General features: G+C 43.7%; 1 protein-coding gene across 1 annotated transcript in view; it reads right to left on the reverse strand.

Moving 5' to 3' along the window:
• Nucleotides 1–10,727, reverse strand: part of BIRC6 (baculoviral IAP repeat containing 6) — a 414,467-nt gene that overhangs the window by 161,210 nt on the left and 242,530 nt on the right. Inside the window, exon 61 of the mRNA XM_019526709.1 lies at nucleotides 8,014–8,187. Coding sequence (XP_019382254.1) covers nucleotides 8,014–8,187 — 174 coding nt within the window. The remainder of the gene's footprint in view (nucleotides 1–8,013; nucleotides 8,188–10,727) is intronic.

The following is a 10,727-nucleotide window of genomic DNA, read 5'->3' on the forward strand; positions in this document are numbered from 1 at the left end:
AGGTAAGATCAAGAATATCTTGCATGCAAAAGCCTGTCAGACTCTCATACACAGTTGGGCCAGTAAAAGATACTTCCCTAAGAAATCATTGCCTCTTGCATAATTTCTGGACTATCATGGCTACATCACCACTCTTACACTACCATTTTACACTATTTTATTTATTCAATGTATATGCCACTTTTCCAAATAAAGTTCAGGGCAGCTTCTAGTAAAAGAACAACATATCTTATAAACAGGAGAATAAATAAGAGAACAAAACAACTCAAAAAGCAAGTAACATATCAAAGTAAAACAAAACCCCTCTAAAAAATATCCTAGCCTTGCATGCTAAACACCTGCCCAAATAGGAAGGTCTTACAGCACTTCTGGAAGATGTCCAGACTTGGGCTCTGGTGGACCTTGTGGGGAAGGGAGTTCCAGAGGTGAGGAATGACTGCTTACAGACCAACCTCCCACTTATTTTTACCAAGCAGACTTCACACATTGATGGTACTTGCAGGAGGTTGCTCTCGGCTGACCTTAGGGATTGCGATAGGGCATAAGGGAGAAGGTGATCCCTAAACATAAATGGTATTTAATGTTTGGGTAACTGGTAAATTTATCTATCATGTGTCAATTTTGGCACATACATACATTTTAGGTTCTATTTTCAAGTCTAGCCTCCAAAGACTGTTCTGCACCTTGCATTCAATAAAATGGATACACTACAGTAAAACAGCTTTTGCCCCATTCATAGGAGGGGAAGGAGACAGAACCCAGAGTACCCTTCCCATTTTGGGAAAATTAAGAAATTTCCTCAAAGGTTTACTTTAAAAAGACATTTCCATCAAGCTGTTTCATCATTTTCTGGAAAAAAAAAAAAGTTTTATTGGAAAGTTCCCAACCAGCTCCAATTACAATATTGCTTTATAAACATGACATTTAGTTCCTCAGAAAGATGCACAATGATGTAACCTTTATTTCTACTTCTAATGTTACTAAAATTAAAAACACACAATAAAATGGTATTTTGATTATCCACAAAACTCCATTCAATGGCTTAAATTTTAAATGCACCTAATTTAAAGTTCAAAGTTCATGCTAACTCTTACTTAGATTGTTGTTTATACAAGTCAACTTCATTTTGCTTGCTTTCTCCCCCCCCCCCCAATTCAAATTCAAATAAAATAACACACAAAGCTGTTTAAGCAGCTCTCAAAAGGAAATAGAAAAGTTCCCAGAATGAGAAGGGATTGAGTATAAAGTGGCAGGAGTAGCAAGAGCATGATGTAGCTGGAAAGAATGTAGTACATGGGCTGTCAGCTACCCTCACACAGCATCTTGCTTCCAAACAGCTCCAGCACCTTTCCAAAAAGGGTCCCTGCAAGCAATATTGGGAAACTTCAATGTGGCTCCCTTGCTTGGTAGAGATTTGAATCAAAAGCCAGCCAACTACTCTGCTACTGAAGGCAGTTCTCACCTCAGTCCTTTGGACAGGTTTTATCTACCAGAATTGGCAGCAGACTCCCACTTCTACTTTCCAGACAGAGATGAGGAGGAATTTTCTGTTTTTATGTCATTTTCAGATATGCTATAGCACTGTGGGGTCCAGTCTTTCAGGCAGATGCACCAAAAATTAAGCTTGCACCCACCCCAAGTGCCACTGATCCTCTTCCTTTTCTGCTCCCTGCCTGATTTGCTACATGCCACGTACGGGGGAAGCTTGTGGCATACGTATGAGCTGCAGGTTGGCCACTTCTACTATCGTGTATGCTGTAAATATTTGTTTTGGAAAGGACTTTTTTCTTGCCATGCTATTTCCAATAGGATCACATGCCACACTTTGGGAAACCAGTCACAAGAAAAAGTGAAAACATTATTGCATAAAACCACTGTATGGACTCTGATCCACACCTGAAAAATGTGACAGTGGTGAGAACGTACACAATTAACAGTCTCTTGTACGGTCTTCTAGCTGGGAGACAGCGCTGGACTGCTACTCATGGATCAACTCTGCAACTGGGAAAAGAAACAGATACTTTCACCTAACTGCTCCGCTGACTCTCTACTCTTCCAAAATCCCAACAGCAGAAGTGTCGCAGGGACCTTTATTAGCTACCCTCAGACTCCTTTCTTATTCAGTTTTTGGTAAAAGCCATATCAACAAGCCAGACCCTTTCACCTTCTTCCTCCCCCACAAAGAAGGATATGGTACACTGGCACAGAACTGCCAAATTCCTTTAGTCTTTTTCCACCCCAGAACTACCCTGAGGCTTCCACCACAACCCAATCAATCCCCTCCTTCAGCACAGGACATAGTCACTGCCATTTCACACATCTTTTTATAATATATAGATTTGCCATGATTCATTTTAATACGTAGTTTCCTTTCCCACAATGCGCCGTATCTAAAAATTTCAATTTGCAGTTGTATAGACTACACTTCATTCTTCTGTACTATAAACCTATGATACAACAGAAGAACGTTTTCAAGACCACCAGCATTAATCATAAAGGATGTAAAATGAAGTGGTCCTGATATCTCTTCATGCTTGATCATTTAGTGGTACTCATGTTGAGAATCTATGATTTAATGTGTGTGCGCTGGAAAATTCCCTCACAGCAGTGTTAATTTAAGGGCATGATATTTCTGATTCTAACATAGTTAGATTTTCAATTTTCATGCAACACTTCTGCATTCAATTTCATTTTGAAAGGGAATGGGAAGAAATACATCAGAAATACTGTAACACGACACTCACTTGAAAGTTAGGAGTCAGGAGAGCAAAAAGTGCCAGACAACAGCAACTGAATTCTCCCCATTCTCTTTTAAAATCTTAGATATATACACAAATCAAAGAAAGTATCAGCATTCTAACAAGAGAAACTGGCAACGTGATCCACTTATAATGAGCTCAAATGCACTATAATCCATTTACAGAATCATAGAAAATGGGGGTTGGAAGGGACCTCAGAAGGCCATCTAGTCCAACCCCCTGCTCAAAGCAGGACCATCCCCAACTAGATCATCCCAGCCAAGGCTTTGTCTACTGAGGTCTTAAACACCTCCGAAGATGGAGATTTCACCACCTCTCTGGGTAACCTGTTCCAATGCCTTACTACCCTTCTCATGAGCCCTTTTTGTGAGAAAGTTTTTCCTAATATCTAACCTGAACTTCCCTTGCTACAAAATTTAAGACGATTTCTCTTTGTTCTGTCACCTCTTTGGAATCGCCCTTCAGTTAGCTGAAGGCTGCTATTAAATTCCCACCCCCACTCAGGCTTCTCTTCTCCAGACTAAATAAGCCTGGTTCCCTCAGCCTCTCTTCACATCCTCCAGTCCTCTAACCATTTTCACTGCCCTCTGCTGGACTCTCACCAATTTGCCCACATCCTATCTGTTAGTTTCACAGTTTCATAGTTTCTAGGGTCGGAAGGGACCTGAGCAGATCATCAAGTCCGACCCCCTGCCATGGGCAGGAAAGAACGCTGGGGTCAAACGACCCCAGCTAGGTGATTGTGAGGGACCCAAACTAAACACAGTACTCCAGATGTGGCCTCACCAGTGCTGAATGGAGGGGAAGAATCACTTTCCTCAATCTGTTGGCAATGCTCCTACTAATGCAGCCCAGTATGCCGTTAGCTTTCTCTGCAACAAAGGCTCATTATTGGCTCATCTTCACCTTATTGTCCACTGTAACCCCCAGGTCCTTTTCTGCAGAGCCTGTACCAGTCCATAGGACCATTTTGTGCTAAGTGCAGAGCTTTGCACTTGTCCTTATTGAACCACGAGATTTCTTTTGATCCAATCCTCCAATTTCTCTAGGTGTCTCTGAATCCTAGCCCTACCCTCCAGCATATCTACTACTCCCCCCAGTTTGGTGTCATCTGCAAACTTGCAGAGGGTACACTCCATCCCATCTACCAGGTCACTGATAATGAAGGTGCACTCCATCCCATCTTCCAGGTCAATGATTTAGTATAGCTCTGCAAATATAATCACTATTTCAGACATCTTATCTAATGCTATAAATTACTAGGATGGTTTCTGAAAATGGTCTCATCTGAGAAGGAAATAGCTTGTGGGATAAGCAAGCAGAATCTCTCATTTCTAGTTTTCCATAAAGATAAGCCTACAGCATCTTAAATTTCACATACTTTTGGTTAACAAAAAACAATGCAGAACACATTTTAGAGAGAAAGGGTGAAGAGAGCATTCAACAATTTGCAGAAGAGAAATAAAGGATAAAGCAAAGTTCAAGCCTGCAAGCAAGCAACATTATCAAGGCAGGTGCCCCTAAACAAAAAGCTTAATGAAAAGATGCTCTTTTCATTAAAAGATCAGTAAGCACTAATGGTTATCAGGAATACTAAAGTCACAAAGAAACTGAGGGAAGCTTCATATTGTTAATAAAGATAGCTAATATTTTAAGTAAGGTAAATCAGAGATACCTCAATCTATGTTACGATAGAGTAGAGTGATTCTCAACTAGAGTTTCAATGCACCCTGGGGTGCCACCAGATTTTTTGAAGGGTGTTGTGAGGTGCGAGGAGATAAGCAAGTTGTTAAAAGATAAACAGATAAACCAGCAACTAAGCAGACTCAGACTTGCCCCTGCCTCAATGACCCTCCATCCCCACTGCCAAGCTTCTCTACAAAGAAGCAAGCACTGTAATCTATAAAATTACTTTAAGTTGGGTGCCACACAACTCACAAAAGTTATTGGGGGCAGGGGTGGGTTTGGGGAGGATGCCTTAAGTCCAGTGAGGGGTGCCTCAAGTCCAAAAAAATTGACAGCCACTGGATCAGAGAAACAAATCTAATTTGACCTAAGTGGCCTTATCTACAATCATTTTCAACTGAGGATCCAAGTAAAGCAACTGTGAATTGAGGTTCAAGAACTGACCTCTTTGGGGCAAAATATGAAGAAACCATAAAATGAGTAACCTCCATTGTGCTTGACATGACTTGTATTTTCTTTAATCCAACCTTGAGAGAGAGTAAGGGCATCAGGAGAAATGGAGATATGGGAGTGAAGAAAGAATAGACAAACACTTCCAAAGTTATAGCCCTTTGATTACTCTGGAATTGTGTCAGATATTCAGTACAGACTGAAGAAGCAAACATCTCTTCTTCGGCATATCTCCTTCTGAGAATACACAGCTCCTTTTATATGCCACTTAACTTTTAACTCCTAACAGCTTGACACTATCTTACCCCAAAATTTCCCTTACTATCAAAATGAACATCAATTTAAAGTTCTGAATTCTAGTCTACAGTTCTATCCCTATAGACTAACCATCTTTAGACAGAGAATTTGAATCACTTGTATTCAGAATAATTTAAGCCATGGGTGGCTGACTTGTGGCATACATGCCACAAGTGACATAGGCAGCTTTTATGCATGGCATGTGGCAGGTTGCAAAGTGGCAAACCAGGCAGGAAGCAGAAAGCAGAGCATCAGATCAGGCAGGTGAATGGGATTTCAATGGCACTTGGGGCGAGAGGGCCACAGGGCTTAATTTGTGGCATGCCTGGCAAACAGTTGGCCTCCATTGGTTTAGACAGTATTTATAACTAGACTGCCTGCAGTGGCTTGAATTGCTGTGAACTCTGGAAAAGTCAAGTGGTACAACATGGAAGATTCTAATAAAATTCCTGAAGCAAGACTGATTTTCCCTCTTCCTTCCATCCAACAGTATTCACAGCAGACTACAAGACATGAATAAGCAATCTGAAGGAGTTAAGAATTCAACTGTGTAAAAATTAGGGCTGCACCAATAGAGATTGTTGGGGCCAAAACCGATAGCTGATTTTTAAAGAGGCATATCGGCCGATACTGATCTGATTTCCTATACCAGCCTGGCAGCTTGAAGAGTTGTGTGTAGCTAGTAAGTCGGGTGTGGTGGAAGGCGAGGGGTAAAGGGGAAGGGAACGAGAGTGGTGGTGTGGGGAGCAGGTCAAAGACCCTGTGGTGAGGGAGGAGTGGAGCTGGGGCAGGGGCTGGGGCAAGCACTGCCCAGCTGGAGCGGGATGGGCATGGGATGGAGCTGTGACTTGGCTGGGGGGCTCCCGCTGCTGCACACCACTCGTGTGGGAGCCGCTGTTCTGGCAGCTTGTCCGGCACTTGCCCACTCGCCTGGCGGCTCCCACTGTTGCTCCTGCCACTTGTCTTGGAGGGCACGGGAGGGGGGCAGGGCACGTGCCCCTGAATCTGCATGGAGCCGGGGCTGCGCCAAGCTCTTCCCAGCCAGGCAGGGCTGGGCTCTGGGTGGCAGTGCTGGGACTGGGTGGAGGGAAGGGGGGCTATGGCCAATTTTGGGGTGGCTGCAACCCCCGCCCCTCCCCCAATCCTAGGGCTGCCACCACTGCCTACCCCGAGCCCAGCCCTGCCCTGCTGGGAAGAACTTGGGACAGCCCTGGCCCCGTGCTGATCCAGGGGCTCATGCCCGCTGCCTCACCATGCCCTCCCAGACAAGTAGTGGGAGCAACGGCAGGAGCCGTTAGGCGAGCAGGCAAGCACCGGACAAGCCACCAGGACCAGCGGCTCCCACGTAAGTGGCACACATTGGCAGGAGCCCCCCGGATGAGACATGGCTCTGCCCCGCCCCGCCCGGGCAGCACATATCAGGCCCATTTCCAATACAGACAATTTTCTTTATATCGATGCTGATCTGATATCAGACCGATGTATTGGTGCACCTCTAGTAACAATTCAAAATGGACTTGCAGTGTTACCAAGGCACATTTCATAACAACTGTGGTTTTACTGGCAGTTCATATTAGATGTTTCATATTATCCAAGCCAGGTTTACTATTGGATTTTACATGACCAAGAAGAGTGGTGGTTCTTAGACATTGGAATGAGCCCATGAGAGTCTATTCTATTTTCTCAGCTGCTCACTACATTTGTAATTACAGAATTAACTTTCAAAAGTAGTAGCCTTGGATTTCAAGGTCTACCAGTATGACAGAAAGACTAAGAGGTCATTTATTTTAGTAGACTTTTCCTTCATCTGTGCCTCATATCAGGAGCTGAGCCTCATTAATCAATCTGTTCATAAAACAAGTTCTCTTTAAATATTAGGAAGATAGTTATCATAAGGCTAAGTAATAGTAAAAGAAAAGTCACTTATACAAAAGCTCTAAACCCCATGATAATGTAGTACTGTAGTATTACAAAATGCTGTATACCCAGCATTATAAAACCCCAAACACTTAAATCAGGAACAATTTATGCCAAACCAATCAGACAGTTATTAAACAGTTCCCTTCCATCTTATGTTGTCATGCTGTTTCCTAAAACCTCTACTAAGCGAATATCTTTTGCGGCAAGCCCACACCACCTTCTAAAAATGTCCAAATGATTTGCTCCTTCTTCTCAGCTTCTAGACAGAGTTTCAAGCAGGAGAGCTTCACTGCACTTCTGGGATCCATACCCTGTAGCTCTTTTCCTAAAGGAGGAAAATCTAAAAGTCCAAAACAAACACCTAGGATTTTTTTTAAAGGAACTATGAGCAAACAGGTAATAGCCACCATAAGGCAGCATCTGGAGATAGTCCCTGCATCCCTCAAACACAGAAAGTTAAACAGAAGTGCAGAAAGGAGGAGCTGGAAGCACTGCTCAGACCTTGAACAAAATGGGTTAAGAACAAGTCACAGGAGGGGCACATAAGTGCTTGAGCTGGCAAAGAATTTCAGAGGATTCTACAGCAGGTATGGTTTCTAGCCCACAGCTGCCATCACCAGTTCTGCAGGCCCAGGTGCCATTCAAAGAGAAAACTATCACTGAACACTGGTAACAGCTGCATGTGGTTAGCCTGCACACTACTTATGATAATGTAGTAGCATAGTTTCTTTAATTTCTTTTTTGTTTTATACTGTAGTATACTTTGAAGTGAAGATGGCACACATTGTAAATCACAACACTGTTACACTGGATGATTCAGGAATGTCAGCAAGGGAAAAAATGGGAAACAGCCCAGAGTAGGGTATTTCTTTTCCAAAGTGAACAAATTCAGAACACTTACCTTTTTCTGTGTGAAGGCGTTTGAAGGAATCTGTTTTTGACAGGCTGGGGTCTGAGATCACTTTGGAGCCCAGTTTAACTGTCAGGTCTATTGATCGATAGCCCTGAGGGAGCTTACGATCATACAGCAGAGTCAGAAGCTGGGCAAGTGTCATCTCAGCTGGCAGTGGTTGGCCTAAAGAACAACATAACTGGGTCAGACATGACATTTTATGAAAATGAATTATGATTAGATTACTTTAATATGCATTACAATGTGTGTTTGTTCCACAGCTAAGTAGTATGAATAGTAGGCAGCCCTTCCTGACCACTTCATTCAACTATGACAGTTCAGGCCTTACAGCTACATTTGCCTTCTTGCAATAGGGACTCCATCAATCTGGAACAGGTGCTGCATATGAAAACTGTAAAAGCTTGGACAGTGTCTCTTGCACAAAAATGCAAAACAATGACTGGGGCAAGAGTGGGTTGTGTTAACAAGACTGCCACAAGAAAATCAAATTCCGCTAATGGCTTGCAACACATTAGGTGTCAATATAGTGGAATGCTTGTGATACCCAATTCCAGACCCATGCCATAAAATAATAAAAGTGATGGTTAAAATTGTTGGCAGAGACCTGACACGCTCATCACGTGCATATCAAAGAAAGTCAAAGAAAAAGCTAGGCCAGTGTAACAAGAGAAGGCAAGGAAACTACATATGCATTTCAATCAAACTAGCAACTAAATAAGACAAAAAACTAAATATTCATCCCAAGAGAAACCTATAAAAGGTATAGGAAAGATGTCCTATGCATGACATGCTCACATTTCTCAAAACAGACATCCAATGTCTAAGGTGTTACAAATGTCTCAATCATTCGATGTATGTTTGGAGTTTTGTAAACAGACCATCACCAGAACAAGTTATTGCAAACTTGCCCCATTGATAAAGAAATACCCAAAGACAGGTCCAGGAACATGCCTCTAAGCATCCTTTTTGACTACGCAAAAGCCCATCACCTGTAACTGACCTATAATTGCAGCAGCTGCAGAGAAACACAAGTCTTCACACACAGACAAATCCAAAACAGGAGCCAGGCAATTTAACAGTTGTAATATGATGATCACCCTTTTCCTCCCTGTTTGTGCAGACTCTAAATCAACCAAGCATCAAGGAAAGATGCTTTAAAGCTATATAATTAAACAGTGTAAGAACCAAACAGATGTGTCAGGAAGGTGTGTGCAGTCCAGGGAAGACCAAGAAGCCATCCTACCACCTAGCTGGTAAGCGAAGGATCCACACTGTGAGCCTGTACAAGAACTACTTCCTGCCTGCACTGGGTAAAGATCTCTTTGCACCTAAGATAATACAAGAACTAATAGCTCATTTTATATTGGGAAAGAGGTCTTTTTCTGTTATTTAGTTTTGTAACTTGTTGGTAGTTATTAAAGCAAGACTTTCTGCTATTCATCAACCAAGCGTTGTGTCAATTCTAGGTTTAAAAATCCACATTAAGTGCAACACAGGCTACTAGATAATACCACTTTGCAAAAGCAGCTCCTAGAAATATTGATGCCCAAAGCCTCTCTTATTATGGAAGCACCATTTGAGGTTCCCTAGTTAGAGCTATAAAGCAGTTAATTCTTTACACAAAGTAAATACTTGCAGTACATCTTCCCCAAGATTACAACTAGAGGTGCACCAATATCAGTCGCATATCAGATCAGCACTGATAACAGGACAATTAGCATTATTAGCAATCGGCTTCTTTTGCAGATAATGTCACTGATAAATGCCATGTGCATGTATGCAGCTGCAGCATGCATGCAGCTGGGCAATGTGGAGAGCAGTGCCCAGCAGATAAGTTGGGGGGTGGGTGGAGGGGAGAGATTGAGGCCCCCATGGTGAGGGAGGAAGGGAATGGGGCAGGGGCAGGCACTGCCCAGCCAGGTTAGTGGATGTGACCCTGGAAACAGGAAGGAGCCATGGGCACATCATCCAGGGGGCGCGGCTTCCTGCCATTGCATGCACCCCCAGAAGGGGCATGTGCCCCCCTGGATTTGTACACGGGGCAAGGGCAGGCTTCCCACTGTGAGCTCAGGGCCAGGGGCTGCGTCAGCCCCTTCCCAGCAGGGGGGCTGGGCCAGGACTGTGCTCAGGGCACGCAAGAGAGATGCTGGGAGGGGTGGGTACAGGGTGGCCTACAGTTACCACAAAATTCCCTGTAGCCACCGCTTCCAGGGACAGAAAGCACACATGCATGAGCAAGCCAGAAAGCATGCATGGGCATGAGACAGAAAAGGAGCACATGAGACGGAAAAAAAGGATTTTAATTCATGTCTCCCATGTCCTAGGCTAGCTCTGTGACTTTAATGAATAGAGGCCAGATCACTTTCATAGTTTCATAGATTTAGGGTTGGAAGGGACCTAGTAGATCTTCTAGCCCGACCCCCCGCCAGGGCAGGAGAACAACAAAACCCCAAAACAAGAAATGGGACTCAAATGAGTCCAGCCAGGTAGGCATCCAGCCTCTTCTTAAAGACCCCCAGGGTAGGGGCCAGCACCACTTCCCTCGGAAGTTGGTTCCAGCTCCTAGCCGCCCTAACTGTGAAGTAGTTTTTGCGGATGTCCAATCTATACCTCCTCTCCATCAACTTGTGCCCATTACTCCTTGTTATGCCAGCGGGCGCTAGGGGAAACAGCGTCTCCCCCAAACCCTTCTGGTCCCCCCT

The sequence above is a fragment of the Gavialis gangeticus genome, unplaced genomic scaffold (assembly GCF_001723915.1).
Source record: "Gavialis gangeticus isolate Ggan-Ray unplaced genomic scaffold, GavGan_comp1, whole genome shotgun sequence".
NCBI lineage: Eukaryota > Metazoa > Chordata > Crocodylia > Gavialidae > Gavialis > Gavialis gangeticus.